Source organism: Curcuma longa, chromosome 1 (assembly GCF_044706935.1).
Source record: "Curcuma longa cultivar G26 ecotype Majalengka, Jawa Barat chromosome 1, ITB_CL_G26_1.1, whole genome shotgun sequence".
In the NCBI taxonomy this organism is placed as follows: domain Eukaryota; kingdom Viridiplantae; phylum Streptophyta; class Magnoliopsida; order Zingiberales; family Zingiberaceae; genus Curcuma; species Curcuma longa.
In genome coordinates, this window is record NC_133861.1 from 13,173,764 (window position 1) to 13,194,246 (window position 20,483).

General features: G+C 42.0%; 7 protein-coding genes across 7 annotated transcripts; 2 read left to right on the forward strand and 5 right to left on the reverse strand.

Annotated features, from left to right (window-relative positions):
• Nucleotides 1-219: 219 nt before the first annotated feature.
• LOC141824487 (putative peroxygenase 5) lies at nt 220-1,787 on the reverse strand. The gene is made up of 6 exons (XM_074711791.1): nt 1,682-1,787; nt 1,252-1,518; nt 1,099-1,184; nt 895-989; nt 647-772; nt 220-559 (listed from the first exon to the last, which is right to left on the reverse strand). Exons 1-6 carry the CDS (start codon nt 1,785-1,787, stop codon nt 412-414), a joined length of 828 nt encoding a protein of 275 aa, XP_074567892.1. The 3' UTR covers nt 220-411.
• Nucleotides 1,788-2,762: 975 nt separating this feature from the next.
• Nucleotides 2,763-4,172, reverse strand: LOC141845319 (nudix hydrolase 17, mitochondrial-like). The gene is made up of 3 exons (XM_074733390.1): nt 3,865-4,172; nt 3,078-3,375; nt 2,763-2,993 (listed from the first exon to the last, which is right to left on the reverse strand). Exons 1-3 carry the CDS (start codon nt 3,939-3,941, stop codon nt 2,874-2,876), a joined length of 495 nt encoding a protein of 164 aa, XP_074589491.1. The 5' UTR covers nt 3,942-4,172; the 3' UTR covers nt 2,763-2,873.
• Nucleotides 4,173-7,151: 2,979 nt separating this feature from the next.
• Nucleotides 7,152-8,157, forward strand: LOC141846275 (uncharacterized protein At3g17950-like). The gene is made up of 2 exons (XM_074734289.1): nt 7,152-7,295; nt 7,362-8,157. Exons 1-2 carry the CDS (start codon nt 7,221-7,223, stop codon nt 7,845-7,847), a joined length of 561 nt encoding a protein of 186 aa, XP_074590390.1. The 5' UTR covers nt 7,152-7,220; the 3' UTR covers nt 7,848-8,157.
• Nucleotides 8,158-10,205: 2,048 nt separating this feature from the next.
• Nucleotides 10,206-11,885, forward strand: LOC141831077 (GDSL esterase/lipase At5g37690-like). Its single transcript, XM_074718518.1, has 6 exons — nt 10,206-10,457; nt 10,542-10,669; nt 10,731-10,857; nt 10,937-11,049; nt 11,177-11,426; nt 11,494-11,885. Exons 1-6 carry the CDS (start codon nt 10,217-10,219, stop codon nt 11,712-11,714), a joined length of 1,080 nt encoding a protein of 359 aa, XP_074574619.1. The 5' UTR covers nt 10,206-10,216; the 3' UTR covers nt 11,715-11,885.
• A 120-nt stretch (nt 11,886-12,005) lies between these two features.
• Nucleotides 12,006-12,906, reverse strand: LOC141831086 (uncharacterized). The gene is made up of 2 exons (XM_074718524.1): nt 12,799-12,906; nt 12,006-12,716 (listed from the first exon to the last, which is right to left on the reverse strand). Exons 1-2 carry the CDS (start codon nt 12,838-12,840, stop codon nt 12,237-12,239), a joined length of 522 nt encoding a protein of 173 aa, XP_074574625.1. The 5' UTR covers nt 12,841-12,906; the 3' UTR covers nt 12,006-12,236.
• Nucleotides 12,907-14,363: 1,457 nt separating this feature from the next.
• Nucleotides 14,364-15,088, reverse strand: LOC141841807 (gibberellin-regulated protein 5-like). Its single transcript, XM_074730004.1, has 3 exons — nt 14,978-15,088; nt 14,874-14,904; nt 14,364-14,779 (listed from the first exon to the last, which is right to left on the reverse strand). The coding sequence occupies exons 1-3, from the start codon at nt 15,056-15,058 to the stop codon at nt 14,598-14,600; spliced, it is 294 nt and encodes a 97-aa protein (XP_074586105.1). The 5' UTR covers nt 15,059-15,088; the 3' UTR covers nt 14,364-14,597.
• Nucleotides 15,089-16,899: 1,811 nt separating this feature from the next.
• LOC141824496 (putative 2' cyclic ADP-D-ribose synthase BdTIR) lies at nt 16,900-17,656 on the reverse strand. Its single transcript, XM_074711802.1, has 2 exons — nt 17,121-17,656; nt 16,900-17,008 (listed from the first exon to the last, which is right to left on the reverse strand). Exons 1-2 carry the CDS (start codon nt 17,654-17,656, stop codon nt 16,900-16,902), a joined length of 645 nt encoding a protein of 214 aa, XP_074567903.1.
• Nucleotides 17,657-20,483: the final 2,827 nt, after the last annotated feature.

Genomic DNA, 20,483 nt, shown 5'->3' on the forward strand with positions numbered 1-20,483 from the left:
ATTTTTAACATAGCATTTTCCTTTGCGCGAGCAAGGCCTCAGCATTAGGTATTATGAAAATGATAGGCTAACAATTAGTTTTTTGTCGCCTAAAAAGAAAATGAAAGGAACAACATTATTCATCGCTCTCATTTATTTGGAAGTAAGAGCAATAAAAGCAGAGGAGGAAGTAATTTAATTTCATTTAAATATTTTATTTTATTTTATTTCCATCCAAATATGACCAATCTGAAGCCAAATAACTAAATATATAAATATCTACTTAGGACCAAGTAAACACAAAGCTCATCACTATACTTACTAAATAGGATGCTGCAGACTGTAGAGCTAATTAAAACATTTGGATGTAACATATCGGCTTCATGAACTAGGTTCATTCATATGAAGCTATAGAATCCATGGAATCCAGAGCTATTTCTTCACCGAAGATTGCTTCTCCTTCTCCAACTTGTGAAATAGGCTTCCATCATAAACAGCTTCTATGGTATCCTTGTGCAGGAATCCTTCTTTATCTTTGCCCAGATTATAAAGCAATTGCCATTCTGCCCTGCTTGCGAATCTACATAAATTCCCAACCCAAGAATGAATTTTCAGTTAATCAGATGAGACCTTTAGTTTGTTCCACTCTGTTAAAGCTAAAACCTACCTCCCTTTGGAGTCATTGGGCTCCCCATTCGCCTCGAGCATCTCCTTCAGCTCCTTCGATGACAGTGCTTCAGGGTTTGTCTTGGCATGCTTCTGAAATATCTCTTCGAATTTGCAGACCACGAACCTAAATTTAGTACTCATGCAAATCCAACAAAAATACAAAGGAAAGATTCAGCAGCAAGCAGATGTAGGACAAGATTTAGCCTTCAACGTTCAAGTTCTGAGTAGGAAAAACGTAAATGGTACCTCCCCTCGGTGTCATAGACCCCAGAGTCACTTCCATGTTTGCCTTTGTGAATGTTCTTCACGTAGATCGGAAAATAAGGAAACGGAGATTCACCCTACATACAAGCATTCAATTAAGATGATAAATTAGAAAGGTTGATGATGAGATATATAGGGAAAGGAACCTCATGGTCTCAAATTTTGTGCATTTACGGTTCCACTCACAGGGTTAGTTTTGGGGCTGAGGAAGCCATTGATGAAAACAGCGCTCGCAGCAGACAAAGCCGCGCCGCACCCAATCGCCCGAAATCCTGTACCTCCGACAGCTACGATCAATCCACCGACAAAAGCACAGAGAAAGACAGTGAGATATGGAACCTTGGTAGGTCTCGGACGTGTAGATGACGCCGTCGCTGTTCCTGTCGAAGAAGGCGACGTGCTTCTGCAGCGGCGTCAGGTCCGCCTCGCCTTCGCTTCCTGGAACCAAACAAAAAGCCGTCACCTTCCAGTCGGGCGGATTGTTTTTACAAGGGAGTGAGAAATCTTGCCTCTGGGAAGACAAGACGACGCCATCGATTGCGAAAAGAGAACGAGGAGAATTACTAGCATCTGCTTTAAACCTATAATTTCCTGACAGGATATTGCCTTAAAATTTAGATATATTTTGGGCTTATGGCTTTCGTGGAAGCTACTCGATCCGATTCAAGTTCACAGTTTTCTTGTTTATTCTCAGGAATGAATAAATGATGGTTTTGGTTTGCCAGTTAAACTCCATCGGCATGAACAAATTCAGAATAAGAGAAAAAACACGTGAACGTATCGATCACCGGATTGCAGCGAGGATTGGAGCAGCGAGACCCGTGTTGTGAAATATTGTCTGCATCCAGCCTCGTGTTAGCTTTTGGACAAGGCATCTTTCCATGGGAATTGCCAAATGCTTGTCGCTTCTACTTTAATTATATCAATCATTTCATTGTCGATGAGTGAGCTTATTTCCTTTTAATTGAAGAAGTATTTCAAATTTCAATTAGATTTTTTTCCAAAAAAGAAAATTGAATGTTATGGCACATAGTATGAGTATAAATTATTAACTTTCAAATATTACATTTTACAAGGAAAAAATATATAGATTGGTACATATTTCACTAATATTTGATTCTAAAGGGTAAATTCCAAAAGTGAAGCTAATTCAGATAAGAATATATTTTAATCATTGGACTTGATTTAGATTGCTCAACCTCCACATTCAGATTTATTTTTACATGTCAAAAAATAATTTTAAAAAAAGCTTTAAATTCTTTTACATTACATGTACCTTTTTCTGTAATTTTTGAAAAATATAATCTAATTTCTATGTCAGTTTACACCGTAATAATCACACATTAATCTTATAATTAACTTTTACACATTATAAATTGAACATTTCCAGCATTCAAATGTTTAAGTATATTTTTTTAGACTAAAAGTTACTCTAAGTTGGGTATCACTTTGTGTCATCTTTTGGATAAAAGAATTAGCCAATGAAAAAGATAGACTGAGACACTTCTCAATAAAAAAAAATACATGAGCAAATTTTGATAACTAAAATTTATGAAGGGCGTTTTTATTTTAAAATAATCTCCCAAAATTTAAAAAGAAAAAGTTAATTTATCAAAATACATCTGTTTTAATTTATATTTATCAAAAGAAGAAGAAAGAGTTAAAATCACAAGATGATCTTTAAGTTTTTTATGTTTTTTTGAGGTGTAATCAACTTGAGACGACTTCAATATTAAGTTTTTTTTACCGACATAAATTTTAACATTCTAATTAGAATATCAAACGTTTATAATTTGATTTATAAATAAAAGATTTAATTTTATCGATTATGAACTTCTTCAACACTGATGTTTAGGTAAAATAAATCAATGAAATTAATCAAGGAATATGTTTTTGGCCCAATACATGTTTTCTGCTACGTCTTTGTACAAAAGATCGACTATCCCAAGCGTATTAATCAGCTAGCACGAGAACACCAGCTCCTCCATTAAATCCGAGCTCGAGAGACGCTCCATCAATCTATCCAATGCCTCCTTCATCCACGACTGCTTGCACTCTGCCATTACTTCTGCTACGTTTACCTGTTCATGCCCATTTTATCAACACCCATGCAAACAACAAAGAGAGATTTGAACTTCAACTGCAACTTAATTTCTTGGACTTACCCATTTCCGAGTTCTCAGAGCCTTCTCCGGCCAGTAATACAATTCCTCTGTGACATTCAAAGGGAACATGACGGCCTCGTGAATCTTGTCATGGCTTTTGCTCTTGTATCTCCATTCCCCGAGCTTATCCTCGACGTTTCCCTGCACGCCGGCTTCCTCGAACGCCTCGCGACAAGCCGCCTGGATCATCGTCTCGTCCAGCTCCCAACCACCCTTGGGGAACATGATGTCTTCTCTCTTTTGGGAGGTGACGACAAGCACCTCGACCCCATTTTGCTTGAGCTTGTAGGGAATACACCTGCAGGAATAAGCAAGATGTGTCAGGGGGAAAGTTGCAGTTTTGTTTGTTTGTTTGTTGTTCTTCAGATTGTTAATCAGAAAAGGCTTTGGTTAGATGCTACTGTTGTGCTAACCGTGAAAGAGATGTGCTACCAATGAAACGAGTGGGCCATCAATGATTGAGATAAGGATTATCTTGCGAGAAAGGTTATGAATAAGAACAAAGGCACTGATGGATTTGGGGGGCGAGGTGGTTAGTTGGAGAGATCGATCAAGATGTCATTTCTCAGTGTTGGTTCGAAAGAGAAAACCGATTCGTCTCAGATGCTGAAACCAGAGTTGCTTCTTTGATTCAGGATTCGTAGTATTTCGGGAACAGGGTATGATGACATGTTACGAAAGAGAATTAAGATAATTTCGCATCAAAATTCCTCCTCTTAATTAACTCTTCAATTGGTGAAGGGATTCAGGAAGAGGAAGATGAGAAAGAGATAAGAACGTAACGCACCCAACGATGAGGCGGCTCCCGCAATTGCTGTAACGCTGCAGTTGTCTTCCTTGTCGAGAAACCAAAGCTACCACCATCTTCTTCTTCTTCTTCTTCCTGGCTGATTAATCTAGCAGACGAATCAATTAAGTAATTCTCTCGTGGTTTGAAGATTTGCCCTTCTAATTAATTAACAAGAGCCAGGGGAGCCTGGAATGCTAATTAAAGCCCAGAAAAGTTGCACGGGAACTGACTATCTCTGTCTGGTTGCCGTAGTTGCACCTAAAATAGGAGAGGAAAGGATAGGAGAGGAAAGGAGAGGAGGAGATGAATGCTGTGAGGTGGGATTGGGGGCGAAGTATGGATAATTGGCCTATTATATAAAGAAAGATGTGGTATGTGGTGGAGGCCAGCGCGGAATCGAAGAGGACGCTGCTGCTGATGGAGGGATTTGGATGGCAGGAAGAGGAAAGGGACGCGGTAAGGGGGCCAGAGAAAGTGGCTTGCCGCGGGGAATGCGACGCTGAGGCAAGTGTGATGAAGGAGAGCGACACCGCGGGGAGAGCGAAGTGGAGGAAAGGCGGCGCGGTAGGACAGCCGTGCCCCGCGTGCCTCTCCAAATCTAAATTGACTGCGCACCCACCAAAGACTGTTTAAGACCCCATGATACTTTAATTGGACCTGGATTACTCATATTTATTCACACTGAAATCAAATTTCAAATAAAACAATTGATATCAATTGCAAAATTGCTTTTTTCAACATTTTAGAATTTCAAATAGTACGAAGATCGATTGCGGTCTCTTCCGTACATTGCCACTTTTTAACAGTTGTATGCAGCCCATTCAGGTTGAAACCAGTGTTGTTTGCAATACAAAACCATCCACATCCGCTATAGATTTTTCTATGTGCTATATAATTTCTTCGTTATGTTATCCTTTTTTTCATCTCTTAAAAATTCATTCAAAGTAAATTAAGTCCGGAAATTCCTTAATTACGAAGAACGCGCTGTTTGGGCTAACAAACACGTGCGCGTTGACAAAAGAAAGCTGATGAGCACTAGAATTCGAGATTTGTAAACTTTGATATTGGGTTGACCTGCTTGGAAAAGGATTAATTTGATTTGAATTTGGTCACAAGCAAATTATATCTCGCAAGAACAATTAGTCAAGGAGTTCTGTTGCTCGTGTTCGCTTCACCCGGTGGCGGCTAAGCGCCGTCAAAGCTACGCACTCGACGTCGAAACATAGCCACGTGATGAATCAGAGAGGGGAAATGTACGGTCGTGGTCGCCGACATGCAAAAAGTGCAGCCCAGTCGTTGTGTCGAGCCTGGCTCTTATTTGGGCCGGCCTATGAAGCTGTGAATTGATGGATTCCGACTTTAACGTGGTGTGTGTGGGTTAATAATACTGTGAAGGATGGTGCTCGGTGGTTATTATATGTAGTGAATTTGGCAGTCCAATGCGAACCATTGGACGCCATTTCATTGTCGCAATTGCTGGAATATTGCATGACTCGATTTGGGTCCTTTGATGACCTTGATCCATGTATATCATTGATCTACTTCCTCGGGATTAATTTGTTGAAATAAATAAACAAGGGGACATCTCTGCCCGCATGCGTTGGTTCCACTCCATCGTATGCCACCAAAAGGCAGTGAAGCCAGACACGCCTGTTTGGGATCAAGTGCGTACCATGCTTTGATGCTTGATGCCGCCGCACTCCTCTCCTCTCCTCTCTTCTTTTCAATCAAGCAACTGGCAGTGGTACTCTTGACACCCATCATTGCGACCTGCTCGAGAATCAATACTCTCTGCTCTCATGCCCTCGTGTTGGATCAATTGCTTTCAGTTCACGCGACAACGAGTCGTGCATGTTCTCTGGTGGCGGAGTCGTCACGGCAGTGATTGACGCAAATCGCTATTGTTAGATAAAAGACTAGAGAGCGGCAACGCAGCAACTAGGGGTGCATAGCTATCTGGCCGGGCTGCTCAGTTTGACCCGATTAGGTGCAAACATCAGTTTTTTCTTCTTTATTTTTTCTATTTTTATTTTTCTACCTATTTTTTATTTTTTTCATTAATATATTAATTTTATACAAAATAATATTTTCCCAACATATAAAGAATTTTAATATTTCTAAAATTTATTTATGATATAATGCTAGACCATGGTTTTTAATTTGAATGCTACACACATCGGATCCTGTAGAAATTTTTAGGGACTAAAAGATTGTATATATAGATCTCAATTTCTTTGTATTGCCTCCTTTGATAATCTAAGAAACTCCACCCACTAGGTAAGTTGGTGTGCTCATTGCGTCTCGACTTGCTATTACCAACATTCCCAATCCCAATCTCAACCATTTCCCGTCGTCGCGTCAAAACTGCACTTAAAGTCATTCACACAAAAGAGGCATGGACAAGACTGACTTTAACTGACATAGGCTAGTTGTAAATGTGATAGCCAGCTTTAGGTTCTTAGTTGCCACTATACTCATCATACAAAATCAGACAAAACTAAAATAGTTGTCGCTCATATAATGGTGTGCCGTGAGACCACACGACTCACAAGAAGGGCATCAAATTCCCTGTTCACGTGCTGTGCTACTTCAAATTTCCAGTACTCATCAAACTTCAATCTCCCGTCTTTGATCAAGTAATCTGTTCTTTATAACGTACGCGAAAAAGAATTACGGGGAACGAACAGCTAGTTGTCTGATACATCCGTCAGTAGATCGTGGAGTCCAGACAAAAATGGTTTCGTTTTCTGTCGACATTAGTCTCCACTAGATTATTCATGCTGCCCTCCAGAGCCGGTAAGGACGACTCAATTAAAAGCCAGGCTTCATATCTTGGCTCATCGTTGGATTCCACCATGATCAAAATTATCCAAACACACAGGGGCAAAACCGAGTACTGATCGATCGATGTCGTCTCAGCCTCTCAGGGACCACGGAATTTGTCCTGTGACAAAAGAACAAGTCCATATTTTTGGCTTGTGTATTTGTGCAAGAGAATATCCCAACTCTAGCTGGAGTTTTAATAATTGCAGGTAAATTTTCTGTAGAATTTCTTCGTATGGCTTTTGAAAATTGAACACGCATTGGGGATGATGAAACTAACAGTGCAAAGACGCACTTTCCTTGTGATTATGAGATTAATATTTTGGACGTCTCAGATTGCATGCATGTAATTTAAACGATACAAAAATATAATAAAATGATAGTTCGCCATTTAACCAGATCAAACTGGCAGATATAATGGGTAATTATGTCATTTAGCTTCGAGTCGATTCTTCCTTCTCTCTTCCGCACCATAATAATAAAGTCCGAGGTTTTATCAATCTCCGTTGTCTCTTGGAGTCGGAGGCTATATGGATCGGGACATCGACTTCATCCCTTCCTCTCCTTCCTTCTCCTCCCTTTCCTCCTCCGATCTCGACACCGAGGTAATATTAAGCTTCCCCTTTTCCTGTTTCTGGTGATAACCACTTTACGGGTCGCAATTTACGCAGTCGACCAGCTCCTTCTTTCCCGACCGGCGCACCACCCTCGGCACACTCATGGGAGTCTCGTTCGAAGCCTCCGTCTCTGCCTCCCGCTCCGCCCGTCTACCGTCTCGCCGCGAGCACGCCAGCGGAGGCGCCGGTGCGCGGCGTCCGAAGCCGAGGGCGGCGGAGCGGCGGCGGCGGCGACGCGGGAGGAAGGGCAGCTGGTGGCGTCTCTGCCGCGACGAGATGTCCGTTCCGACCTCTCTGGGGGAGTTCCTGCAAGTGGAGCGGCGGATGGCGGGCGGAGACGTGGCCGACGGGCACTATGTCTTCGGCGGCGCCGCGGCCTCTGCAGCGGCGGAGCACGTGGCGGTGGGCGGAGGGCCGCTGTTCGCAGACGGCATGGTGCTGCCGCCGGCGCCTCCGGCTGTGCGGCAGAGGCGGACGGAGTCGATGGGGCGCCTGCCGGCGCTGCTCATCCCTGGAATCTGTAGCGGCGGCGAGGGATAACATTGTGATTTCGCGCCGCGTGGCCAAGTTGCAGAACAAAAAGATTTTTTCCCTATAAAAAAAAGTGTTTTTAATTATTTCCTTTATTTTTTAACTCTTATTTCTTGGCCTTTGCTTTTCTTGGTTTTCCTTCTTTTTCTTAACTGTTTTTTCCATGGTGTGACGTGAGAGACAAGAAAAGAAGCGTTGTGACGCGAAGTATGATGTCGGTGGATTGGATCTAACATTGCCACTAGTTTGAAATTATTGTACAAAATAGGAGACCAACACTTTGGAATTTTATATGCATTGTTTGCTAGTAATCACTGTGTCAAATTATTATAATAATAATAAATATTTCGATCAATAATATTACCAATAGTCAAGTCATCAGTCAATGAACAATCCAACGTGTGTGATATCTTATACGAGCTTGATGAGTAAGACGATGAGAATCTAATATATACTTTAGAAAAAGCTTAGATTGGTGTCAGAAACTTTCGAAAAGTCCCAGTAAGCTACTTTAACATTTAAGTTAGGATTCTTCAGAAGGAATGAAGTGTAGACAGAAAAGAAAATAATTATAGAACAGTTTCAAAAGTCGAACCTGAAATAAGACTGCGTGTTTGGCTTTTTATAACCCTCTTAGGGCATCTCTATGTCGGATGAAATGATGTCATTATAGAAATCCACGAGGGAATCAGATTCGACAGTCGTTTCCTTTTGACCTTCTATATAGCAAAAAGAGTATCCGAGGAAACCAGGTCTGATAACTTCGTAACCGTCTGCTTATTTTTATGCTGTCACATGTCCTTAGGAATATCATCATTCTTCATTGGTGGGCCCACAGAGGACATGAGTTTGCATACTTATGTGAAAGTGAGGCCTAAAATCAAGGCCAAACCTTGAGACATAAATGAGCGAGACGGCGTGGCCGAGATGATTTTCAAAACTGAGATGGCCGAGACAGGGAGGAGTGAGACAGAGTGCCCGAGATAGGATTCGAGATTGAGATGACCGAGATAGGACTCGAAACTGGGACGGTCGAGACTGAGATGACCGAGACAAGACTTGGGCCCGAGATGGCCAAGATCGAGATGGTCGAGACTGAGACGGGACTCGAGACCGAGATAGGACTCGAGATTGAGATGGTCGAGACAGAGTGATCGAGACAAAACTCAGGACTGGGATAGTCGAGACCGAGATGGTTGAGATTGAGACATGATTCGGGACTAGAATGGGTGAGACAAAGTGCTCGAGACAGAACTCGGGACTGAGATAGTTGAGACTAAGATGATCAAGACCGAGATGGTCGAAACCGAGACAGGACTCGGGATCGAGATGATCGAAATAGAGTGGTCGAGACAAGATTCGAGATCGAGATGGCTCTAAAACAAAGTAGATATGAGGTTAAAACTACCTTGGAGGTCCAAATGAGATCCAAGACTGAGCCATCGTTGAGCCCGAGGTATGGCCTGATATTGAGACGACATCTATTTCACCTTGATAGAATCACTTTTTTCAAATTCATATTGACTCATCTTGCCAGATCAGTACAAATCTTGACCCTCACTCACGTCATACACTTGCATCAATAACCATATGCTCCATTGAATTATAAATAATTTTAGTAAAGCATTTTATCATTATGACGTAATTTCGACTGTTTCATCGTGGAAAATAATGAGGTGGCGCAGATATGCATGGCGGGCGCTTTCATCCTATGTTTGAAATGGAATTCTAATAAATGTTCAGCTCAATAAACTGGTAAATGTTTTTATATTCAACATGATTATTGATTACCAACAAATTGACATTTGTATATTTTTTTTAATCAATAAATGTGAATTGCTCAACTGAATGGATCTCAATAAATTGGGAGAGTGGACTGATGGGCCAAAAGTAGCCACTTGGCTTTAGAGCATTTATTTGAGATTGGTCTGGACTCAGCTCTTTCATTGTTACTCTGCTCTACATTAACAAAGTAAGTTACATAAGAAACAGCAACCGATATTTCATCCTATTCACAATCGACATAACTTGTGAGCCAAAAATCATTTCCAAGAACACAAATATTTCATTTTGGCTCAAAGACTGTCCTCTCTCTTTTTCTCTTCTTTGCTTGCAGAACCATTACTTGAAAGACCCTGATATTTGATTTGCAATTTCTATAAGACAATCTATTCCACCAGTCTCAAATAATTGGACATCCCTCAAGTTCCCACCAACCTATGCTGCTTCCTACACACAATCTCTTGACCCGCCAAGGCCACAAAAGCCAAACTTAGAGACATCTCCATGACTCCATCGCACCACTCTTGTTATAAATATGCCATCACAAGCAACACCAGCTCCATCATATCAACATTCCAGTGTCAATCAGATTCAACATGGCAGCTCTTTTGCTTACTCTCATCGTTTCTCTCCTGTTCTCTGCTTCCTTTACCATCACTACTGCAACTAAGAAGCCGGTTCTCTATGTGTTCGGAGACTCGCTATCGGATGTGGGCAACAACAACTACCTCACTTTCTCCCTCGCGAAGTCGGACTACCCCTGGTATGGAATCGACTACAACAGTGGCATTCCAACAGGGAGATTCACCAATGGAAGAACCACAGGAGACATCATTGGTATGTCTAAACCATTTCTGAATTGAAAGTATATATGAAATTAAACTAGTCTTATCTGTAATTCCTGTTGATTTCTGAATGCAGCTGCCAAGCTGGGGATTCCATCTCCTCCACCGTATCTTTCTCTTTCTGAGTATGACGATGCCATGCTGAAAGGTGTCAACTATGCTTCTGGTGGAGCAGGAATTCTCAATGAGACCGGAATCTATTTCGTAAGTTTTTTGTTTTTGGGCTTCATTGATCGATAAACTTTATTGAGATGCGGGTTCATAGGTTGAGAAGCTCTCCTTCGACGATCAAATTCGCTGTTACGAGAAGACAAAGGAAGCAATCACTCTCAAACTTGGAAGAGTGGCTTCTGAGAAACTAAGCAATGAGGCCATCTTTTTAGTTGGCCTTGGTAAACCACAAAACCAAACTCTGGATAAATGGCCATTTCATCAAGATGACTAATTATTATGTATATATTTTTTTTCCAGGAAGCAATGACTATATCAACAACTTTCTTCAACCATTTCTTGCCGATGGACACATTTACACGCTCCAGGAATTCGAGGATCTGTTGATAAATACTTTGGAACGCCAGTTAGCGGTATAGTTGATTCAACTCCAAGACATTGAATGATCACCTTTTGATGTTGTAGTTATACAGTCAAAGTTTTAGCGACGACGAACTACAATATGGTCTAAAACTGAAATAAATTGTTTGATGTTTCAAGAGGTTGTATTTTGCTGGGGCGAGGAAGGTGATCTTCCAAGGACTGTCACCCATGGGCTGCATTCCCTCTCAGAGAGCGAAAGCCGTCGATGGCCAATGCCTAGACTTCGTCAACGACTACGTGTTGCGGTTCAACAAGCGAGTCAAATATGTGCTCGCTGCTCTCAACTCTATGCTTCCCAGTGCGCAAATGACCTTCGGAGATTGCTACAATGCAGTTTTGGATCTCATCAACAGGCCAAAAGTCTACGGTAGTCTCAAAACATCAACGCTTCAAACTTGATTTAGCCGATAACACAAAAATGAAAATTGTTGCAGGATTCAAAATCTCGCACACATCTTGTTGCAATGTGGATACAACCGTGGGTGGCCTTTGCTTGCCGAACTCGAACCCCTGCAGAGACCGTAGAGAATACGTGTTCTGGGACGCCTATCACCCAACAGATGCAGCGAACGAAGTTCTCGCCAATATACTATTCTCTGACCCAGAAGTTACACGAGTTCATCCTGCTCTCGGACAAAATGCTCCTTCTCCATGATCGTCCATGTTCATCGTTCCACAAAGTTTACCTTCCGAATTTTTTGGTTCCAATCGGAGTCGCAGCTTGTAGTTAAGATCAAGGATGTCTCGGAAGTTACTTCAAGTATTATCAATAGCATATATAGTAAGCTTGTTAATGGAACATATTGTCAGTGCCAATGATCGAGAACGATGACAAAAGCTCAAATGCAAAGGATTCATCAACGCCACCACTCGAGGGACAGCAATGGAAGCTAGTTTAATAATAGAGAAGCTATAAAGAAGTTAAATCTCGTGCCAACACAAACAATTACATAGCAACAAGTTATAATCATAATTGGAGAGCAGTAATTAGCTTTTACTGGGTCGTTATCAAATATCACAATCAACCAAACCCTCTACAGTCTACACGCAGATTTCAAACTTAAACAAACCTTATGGCTACATCAGGCGACTGAAGTACAACTAACACAACAAGTCTACGAGGCACGAGCCGTTAGCCTCAAATGCTGGTGAAGTGTCCCGGTTCGCTCTGTTCCACTTAGACCGCTTCGGCCACGAGCGCGGGCTTCACCTTCGGAGGCCGCCCGCGCCCCCGCTTGACGCCGACCACAGCAGCACTCGTCCCCGAATCCGCGGCTCGGTCGGCCTTCGGAGGCCGGCCACGCGGGCGGGGAAACCCGGAGGCCACCTTGGCGACGGCGGCAGCCAGCGGATCCTTCGGCTTCGGCGGTCGTCCACGAGGGCGGGGCGAAGGCACCTCGGCACCGGCGGGGGGCTCCGGCTTGGGCTTGGGCGGCCGGCCGCGGCCTCGCTTCGCGAGTGTGCTAGAGACAGGCTTCGTGTAGTTGCCGTCGGAGAACAGGAGCTCCCCGTTCTCCTTCATGCGGTCGAGGTGCGTCGCGAGAAGTAACGAGTGGTCCGGCGGCAGGTCCTTTTGCTTGGACTCGATGTAGTTTGAAATGGCCGCCTTGTCGGCGCCGCTCGCTTCGCCCAGCGCTGCGATCGCTTCCATGATCATCTGCAACAAAGCAAAGCAAACCATCGATTAAGATTTCGTAGCGATCCGTAAACAACCACCATAAAACTAATAACCCACTCACCTCCGGGTATGCCCTGTTACTTTCTTCAGCGGCAGTAGCCATGGCGCCGATTCAATTGAGAGGAGGAAGACGGATCCGGAAGGGCAATAAAAAAGCAATCGGATTGAATTGGGAAAGAACAAAAAATATATATAAAATTAGAAGAAAAATAAAAGGGAAAAAGTGAAGTGCACGTGAAGACGCTCGGAGAAGGAACGGCTGCGATGCGAGGACGTGACGTCGATCGAAGCGTCAGTCGCAGTTTGGGCGGTGGGCGCTGTGGATCGATGAGGTGGCGGGGCGCGACGTTGTCTCTGGTATTCGTGGGGTTGCCTGTTCCTGTATTATTATTATTATACCCACGGAATTACGCGATTAGTGGGATAGGCCTAAATTAGGCGTCTCTTTTTTGATAATGTTTGTGTAATATCGCAGAAATTAATATTATGTAATTGGCTGTATATTAAACTAAAAATACACTAGATTTATAAAATTAAGAGTATATATTTGCAAAATTTGGATTAGATTTAGCAATATATCTCGTTAATGTATATTACACAATCATTTTCTTAATATTATTTGCACTATAATTGATGGAACTATTTTGCAGATAATTAATTGCCCAATTGTGAAGGAGGACTTCGCACGTAATTGTGTGAAGCCCCGCTAAACAACTGTCAGATTGAGGACTAATTTAATCTTAGTAGTTTTAAAAGCATCTCTGTTTTTCTTTTTCTATTACAAATGGCAAAAAGGACTGGTAAAAGAAAAGGAGAAACTGCTGATTGGAGTTGCCCTCCTCTCCTAGGTGGCTTGGCTGATGGTGCAAGGGAATTGAGCTGAAAGAATAAGGCAAAGAACAATCATTCAAATTTCAACCCAACTTTCCTGTCTAAGCTTCAACCAGAATCAGATTCCGCACACCAAACTCGAACTTCATAAAGGATGACCCTAAAGAGAGGCTCAGGCAAACCTTCCTTATTCCCTCACCTTTAATAAATCATTGCCCCATCTTTATGGCTACCCTTTCCATAGTTCCTCCCAGCTCAATACTGTGCGAAGCACCCCTCCTCAATGTCACAGAAGGCAAGTTAATTAATTGCAGAATTACTCATCATGAATATTTCTTAGCTTGTTATCCTTTCCTCTCTCTAATTTCTTAGTTCTATTGCATGACGATGAGGATGAACATCGACTGCGATGGCTGCTATCGTAAGATCCGTAGAGCTCTTCTTCAAATACAAGGTTAAATATCTTCGTCGATCGCAAACTTAATGATCCCAAATTTTGGTCGTCCTATTATTGACGGTGATAAACTCTGATGCAGAGTTAGAGAGCCATTTAATCGAGAAGAAGCAGAGCAGGGTGAGCGTGTGCGGGGTGTTCATTCCGCAGGAAATTGCGATAAGGATAAGGCAGAAGACTAATCGACGAGTCGAGATATTGGAGATCAAGGAAATGGATGTTAGCCATGAGAGCAGTAATATTGTAGCCCAGAGGCCCCCTTAATTAAGTTAGCAATTCTTGGTGTATTAATTATTTATAATCAAGTAGATTGCAGATGGCTACTGCTCTATCTTCTGAACTATAGATTTGATGTTATAGAAATACCAATTATGCATGGAAGTTTATTTAAATTAATTCAGGGTAACACGGAAGGGATTCACCATTTTAACATATGAATCTCGCCTCCGGCATGCGTAAATAAAAGTCCCAAGTTTCTCATAAATATTTAGCCAAATGGTAAATTAAGTAATTGGATCTTAATGGTGATCTTCTTCTCCACATGTTCGATTTGAATGCTTTTAGTAATAACTTGTTCAGGGACACTTGGGGCGGCCTTCCTGCGTCTTCCAGTTGTTGTAACAGGCGCAGGTCTGCTTGTTGCCGTAGGTGCCCGGCGGCACGCACAGGCACTTGGCGCAGCACTTTAGGCAGAAGAACATGCACGGCTTCTTGTGCGACGTCGCCGAGCATCGGTACGCGCATTTCCCCTGACACTCTGCAATCCATCAACTAACCAATTTAATTACCCTCGCCGTCCAATCCTCCACACACCATTCCTGCATTCTAGTTTCAGAAACAAATTAACTTACCTCTTGGTTGAAGCTGGCCGCCTCTGACGCTCTGTTGGAAGAAACAAAGAACATCAAGTATACCGCAATTAATGGAACTAATTCGATCGACGACCGTAACTCACCTCCATGAGAGAGAGCGTGAGGAGCAGCGCCAGGAGCAAGGAGCAGGAAAGAAATGAAGAAGAACGCGCAGTTGCCGCCATTGCTTAATTAACTAGTAGTGACGGATCGGATATTCTTGCTCTGCTAATAACTGTGGTAAAGACTCGCCGTTTAAATAAAGGCGACCGAGCATTATGTACCTTTCTGGTATCATAGAAACGACAAGGATTCGTAGACTTGAGTGCCCAAGTGGTTCGGCGGTGAATCCGGCGAACAAACATGGGACGTCGGTGCTGCAGTGGGAGGTTATGGCCATGTGATGTGAGGTGAGTTTGTTTCCGGCATTCGCTCGAGCACATGGTGTACCTTTTTACGTGGATTGCGGGGCGATTTGGCTACTGGCCCATGCAGGAAAAGAACATGCGGTAGGTCTTGCTTGTCTAGACAGCAATGCAAGTGTTACTGCCTTCGGTTAAAGTCAAAGAGTGCAGCTGAAGATTAACTAATTGTTGGGCATCAATTAATTAACGCAAATACGCATTTCTGTGAGAGTTGTGGAATTACAAAATGAAAGAGGCAGCTTGCTTGGATTGCAATTTGCAACGGTCAACGGACAAAGATTAAATGGGATATATTAGTCAAACTAATGCTGCATTCGTAGAAATGGGCTCGATCCAATTTGGATCTACTTTAACTTCTCATTCTAAACGTGGGCAGCAGAAGTATCTCCATCAGCCGTGCGAGAACCTGCAGATCAACTTTGAAAGCAATTTACGATACAGAATCTGTATATGCTTTACGACCGGTATATATTGAACACGTGGTGGCGGGGGCGGCGACCGGTATATATTAGTGTGATTTGACCTTATAGAGACCTGTCGTGTTGAATTTGTCAACGCAGCTAGTCGAGTCGAGGTCGAGATGATGAGACGGCTTAACTAGACGATCTTAATTGGTCGTTATGATAATTAATTATGTCCACTTAATTAGGTGATTAATTAATAGATCTTATATAAGGACTGCAAGTATTCATTTTCCATGTGTGTTTCAATACATACGCTACGTACTCCCATTTCTGTCTTCTCGGCTGCAATTTGTTTGGCATAAGTAACCTTTTCGTAAGTTAATTAAGCGGTTAGCATGGATATTGAAATGGTACAAATTAACTTCGAGATTGTTAATGGAACTATATTAATGTTTGACAGATGAAAACAAAAACTTAACTGAGATAATTTATTTAGTAGGAATTCAACTTTATTGCTATTTCGCCGTGAATATTATAAAGAAGTTCCTCGCATATTTATCCAATATGATGACCGAAAAAACTATATACGTGTTTGATACTTTAGATACAATTAATTATATATATTTCCTCATAGACCATCCTTATCGGATTTCCTCTATGCAAGCTGATAGCATAGCACCACAATGTAAATCTCTTCTTTACTGTTGAATACAACATGCTTTCTATGCATCAAACTTTAATTAATATATAATGATAATGATAAACTTTTAATTTTGGAAAAATAGGTTTCCCCACTACTTGGTGCCCGTCACATTTTTAAGTTACGTTATTGTTGACATCTCTCCTCCTCCACAAGAAGAAGATTCAGCCTATGCCATTTGATTCGTTGGCATTGATGTGGTCTATTCCTTGTCTTTTATTTCGTTCAAATGCTTTCCATCAAATCGCGTTTTAGTAACAAAAGAATCTTTTAATTAAACAACAAGACTAGTTTACAAGTCTTAATTTTCCCTCGAGATCAAGAGGATGGGTCGATCATGGCATGCTTGCTCAGTGTTCATCTCATCAAGCATTCATGCCGAACTCCCTAATTTAAATTTACCAAAAAATGTCAATATTTTATTACAAAGAATCATCAGCTATTAATTTAATTACTCAATCTGAATGCATGCGAAAAATTGCATGCATCCGCCGTCTTCAGTGGCTCATACGTACGGATACACCGTACACGTCTTGACGGTACCTCTCCTCCTCCAAGCACTTGAGCACGATGTTGACCGTCCTCGACACCAACTCCGACCAATTCCTGATCAATTAAATCCACACCAAAATTTAGAATTAATTACGCGAGTTGATTAATTAATAAATTATATGGGGAAAAAATCCAATTACTGATCGAAAATTAAATTAAAGTTTACCCGTTCTTGGAGTCGAAGTTCAAGCCGACGGTGCGCTTGGCTTCCGTGATCGCCCGGTTGTAGCGTCTGAGATCCTCCGGCGAATGCGTGGAGGGGTCGCCGCACACGACGAGATCCGACGGCTTGACGTCGCAGAAGACGGGGATGAGCTTCTTGTTGGCCTCCACCATCATCGCCAGCTCGTGGAGGCAGAACACGGAGTCGCAGTAGCGCGGGGAGAAGATGGCCACCCCGACCTTGCTCTGCCGGATGCCGGCGTTGATGCACTCGTACAGCTTGTCGCCGGGCTCCATCGACCGGTTGTCGAGGAACGGCCGGATGTTCATCTGCACCAGCCGTTCGTACAGCAGCCCCGCCACGGAGCTCTTGGTGTCGACGCCGCGGTGGCTCAGGAACACGTCTACGCCGGGGGTGCATTCCGGCGCCTTCGCCTTCCGCGTCGCCGCCACGAATGCGCCGCCTGATTTCCTGGCCAGGAACCTCGAGGCGGCTGCGCTGCAGGGGACGACAACTCGGCGCATGGAAGACGCGGCCATGAGATCGAAACAGAGGAATTAATGAATTGATTTTCGTGGAATGAATTGATCGACGATGTGGGATTGTGTAATTAATTGCGGTTCGACTAATACTGAAGTTGGTTGTGCAATTAAGTGGTATATATGTATGGAATATATATATATGCATCGTGATCTTTGAACGGATCGACGACGACAAGAGTCAAGGTTTGATTTTGATTTTCCAAACCCAATACGTGGGAAATGTGGTAATTTGAAGGGAGACTGCTTCAAACACACAAAATGGAGGACCGGTAAACTTTGATTTTTCTTGTTTTCCATTCATCAAACAATAATCTACTGTTTAGGTATCCGTCGTAACCATGTTTACGTACGGATACCAGGGCAATCTACCGTATCCATCGGTCAGGCTCACTGCATTAGCGGGATAGTCCGTTTTTTAAAAAATAAAAAATATTTTTAAATTTTATTCTTTTTTTTGTTAACATTCATGAATACCTTGCTCCAGGGTCACAGATATGAAAATGGACTGATACGGTTTTAGCAAGCCCGCCAAACTTTTTTTTTTAATCTATGTATTCAATTTTTTAAATCGATTTTCAATCCTATAAAACTTTAATTTTATTATTGGTTATCAAGATAAATTAAAAAGCGTAAAAATGGCGACACTCGTACTTAAAGCTCTAGAATTATCATTCCATCGGATAAAATTAATTTATAGAATATCGATTGATTCATAAATATGTGATTAATTACGAAAATGATTTATTGATGTGTCTATATCTTAATCGAGGAAGATATATTCTAGAATCCGAATATTTTATTTAAGAGACTGCGCGCATTCAATAGACACGTAATTATTATAGTTTTATCTTCTTGAAGATACATGTCAACGTTGGCTTGAAATTTGACCTGTAGATTTTCGTTCAATTTTTTGATTTACTGAGTAGCGAGCTAACCTCCCTTGTTAAGGAAATATTAATATTTATCATTTAATTAGATGCATTGCCCATAAGACTCAGTCAAATATATCATATAATATTAGCCATTTAATACTTTTCTAATCAATATTTATTTGGAACATAACGTAGACATTCCAAACCCGAAGAATGGGCAAGAGAGACTATACGCACTTCTGAGTACAGCTTATTAATATAATGACTGGAGCACAAAGTAATCAACAGCAATAGATAATTATGGAGGCATAGCAGGGAGAAGACAAATGCTTCTTTTTTTAAGAAAAAAACAGTTTGAAACAGTCTAATCAACGAGGTCGAAAAGTACGACGAGGGAAAGGGCGAAAAAAGATTCATCAGATTTGAATATATTTTACTTTCTATGAGTCGCTTTATCGTTGTCGTCGGATCATCCATTGGCCTTTGTATGGTGCACGGTTCTTTCTTTGGCTCGCGGGGGAATGTCCGAGGTCAGACGCCCAAGGTGGCGAAGCAAGAGGAGAATTTCTTCAAGCAAGAGGAGAATTTCTTCGAAAGAGAAGTTCTTCAAGCGCATGTACGCACTACTACAGCAGCCGCTCTGTCACCACCTAATTGTTTTCTTGTGAAGTTTGGTCTGCCACCAGCTCTCTCTTTTCGCGTCTTTTGACCATTCGGTTCATCTTCTTCGAATTTCTCCGCAGTTGTTGGATTTGGAAAGGAGGTCCAAATTCCTCGTTGAAGTAAAGATAGACGATGAAGACTATGGCTCAAATTCTCTTGTGTTATTTGGGATGATGTTATTATTAAGATCGATTTGGTGCGTTGTGCAATTTTATATGTTTCATAAATGTACATAGTGAAAAAGGAAAAAAAATAATTAAAATTAATTAGTACAACATTCACAAATATATATATATATATATATAATTTTATGAAATGATAATTATTCTATACATACCTAGCTAACGAATGACGTCAAATGAGGTTGAGATCAATCGAACGGCTTTATCGAAGTTCCACCTCTATTGACGATTCACGTTAAGTTATCGTCTGAACGTCTTCCTAAGTCACAAATCGCATCACCGTCTTCGGTACTAGTCGACGATCAGCAACAGTTGATACGAGAGAAAAACTCTAATAACCAAAACACGCAATAAGATTTGTCGCGATAGATTTTCGGAGCTTTCTAACTATCACCGACAATCATATTATCGGTATAATTTTTGGTGGTCAATCTTTGACTGGCAATTTGAGATAAATGGTCAAAACCTTTCCGACGAAGATGAAACAATTTTCGGTCGCTTCACAAGCTCATGGAGAGATGGTAGATATATGGTCGTCAGACGCCCGGTGTTGATCAATAGCGGCTGGATAACTCTTCACAAGAGTTATCAAAGTCGTTTCTTTTTCGGCAGTAGCTATCAATGATGAACACTTCACTAGTGGTCGCACGACAACTCTTCACAAGAGCGCCAGCGGCTGGACTCTGGAGAACCCACATTCTCAGTCGTATGGGGAAAAACTATTCAAAAGAAGAACGTTGTCTAAGTTTACCTCTTCTCACGATCGACAATGGGAGAAGGCGACATTGTATTCCTCACCTGGAAAAAGCAAGAGTCGGGAAAAGGAATAAGAGATGCGGCGCTCTTTTCTTCTGTTCTTGCGGTTGGCCATTTGTGGGAGAAAACCCAAGAGGAAGGTTGACGCTCGGGGAAAACCATGTGATTAGAAAACTTGGCCGTCGAGGAAGAGAGATCGCGATTCAGGAAGAAATCTTGATTGGAAAACCACGATCTCAACAAGAGGCACTCATCGAAAAAATCGCGATTAGCCGCAAGGAGGGCAGTGTGCGATCGGTGGAGATGATAGCGCGCTACAAGGCAATCATGATTTGGGAGTTGGCGGCGCTC

Bases quoted from the DNA above. Each gene is read 5' to 3' on its own strand.
- LOC141824487 (XM_074711791.1), bottom strand. From the start codon at position 1,787: ATGCCTTGTCCAAAAGCTAACACGAGGCTGGATGCAGACAATATTTCA. The intron at 990-1,098 runs GTGAGTGGAACC...GCTTGTATGTAG, and splicing joins TCAGCCCCAAAACTAACCCT to GGTGAATCTCCGTTTCCTTA. The intron at 560-646 runs GTAGGTTTTAGC...GAATTTATGTAG, and splicing joins CCCAATGACTCCAAAGGGAG to ATTCGCAAGCAGGGCAGAAT.
- LOC141841807 (XM_074730004.1), bottom strand. From the start codon at position 15,058: ATGGCGGCAACTGCGCGTTCTTCTTCATTTCTTTCCTGCTCCTTGCTC. The intron at 14,905-14,977 runs GTGAGTTACGGT...TTCTTCCAACAG, and splicing joins TCACGCTCTCTCTCATGGAG to AGCGTCAGAGGCGGCCAGCT. The intron at 14,780-14,873 runs GTAAGTTAATTT...GATGGATTGCAG, and splicing joins CGGCCAGCTTCAACCAAGAG to AGTGTCAGGGGAAATGCGCG.
- LOC141845319 (XM_074733390.1), bottom strand. From the start codon at position 3,941: ATGGTGGTAGCTTTGGTTTCTCGACAAGGAAGACAACTGCAGCGTTAC. The intron at 3,376-3,864 runs GTGCGTTACGTT...TTATTCCTGCAG, and splicing joins GGGAGCCGCCTCATCGTTGG to GTGTATTCCCTACAAGCTCA. The intron at 2,994-3,077 runs GTAAGTCCAAGA...GGGCATGAACAG, and splicing joins CTCTGAGAACTCGGAAATGG to GTAAACGTAGCAGAAGTAAT.
- LOC141846275 (XM_074734289.1), top strand. From the start codon at position 7,221: ATGGATCGGGACATCGACTTCATCCCTTCCTCTCCTTCCTTCTCCTCC. The intron at 7,296-7,361 runs GTAATATTAAGC...CAATTTACGCAG, and splicing joins CCTCCGATCTCGACACCGAG to TCGACCAGCTCCTTCTTTCC.
- LOC141831077 (XM_074718518.1), top strand. From the start codon at position 10,217: ATGGCAGCTCTTTTGCTTACTCTCATCGTTTCTCTCCTGTTCTCTGCT. The intron at 10,670-10,730 runs GTAAGTTTTTTG...GCGGGTTCATAG, and splicing joins ATGAGACCGGAATCTATTTC to GTTGAGAAGCTCTCCTTCGA. The intron at 10,858-10,936 runs GTAAACCACAAA...TTTTTTTTCCAG, and splicing joins CATCTTTTTAGTTGGCCTTG to GAAGCAATGACTATATCAAC.
- LOC141824496 (XM_074711802.1), bottom strand. From the start codon at position 17,656: ATGGCCGCGTCTTCCATGCGCCGAGTTGTCGTCCCCTGCAGCGCAGCC. The intron at 17,009-17,120 runs GTAAACTTTAAT...TTAATTGATCAG, and splicing joins AACTTCGACTCCAAGAACGG to GAATTGGTCGGAGTTGGTGT.
- LOC141831086 (XM_074718524.1), bottom strand. From the start codon at position 12,840: ATGGCTACTGCCGCTGAAGAAAGTAACAGGGCATACCCGGAG. The intron at 12,717-12,798 runs GTGAGTGGGTTA...GCTTTGTTGCAG, and splicing joins GTAACAGGGCATACCCGGAG to ATGATCATGGAAGCGATCGC.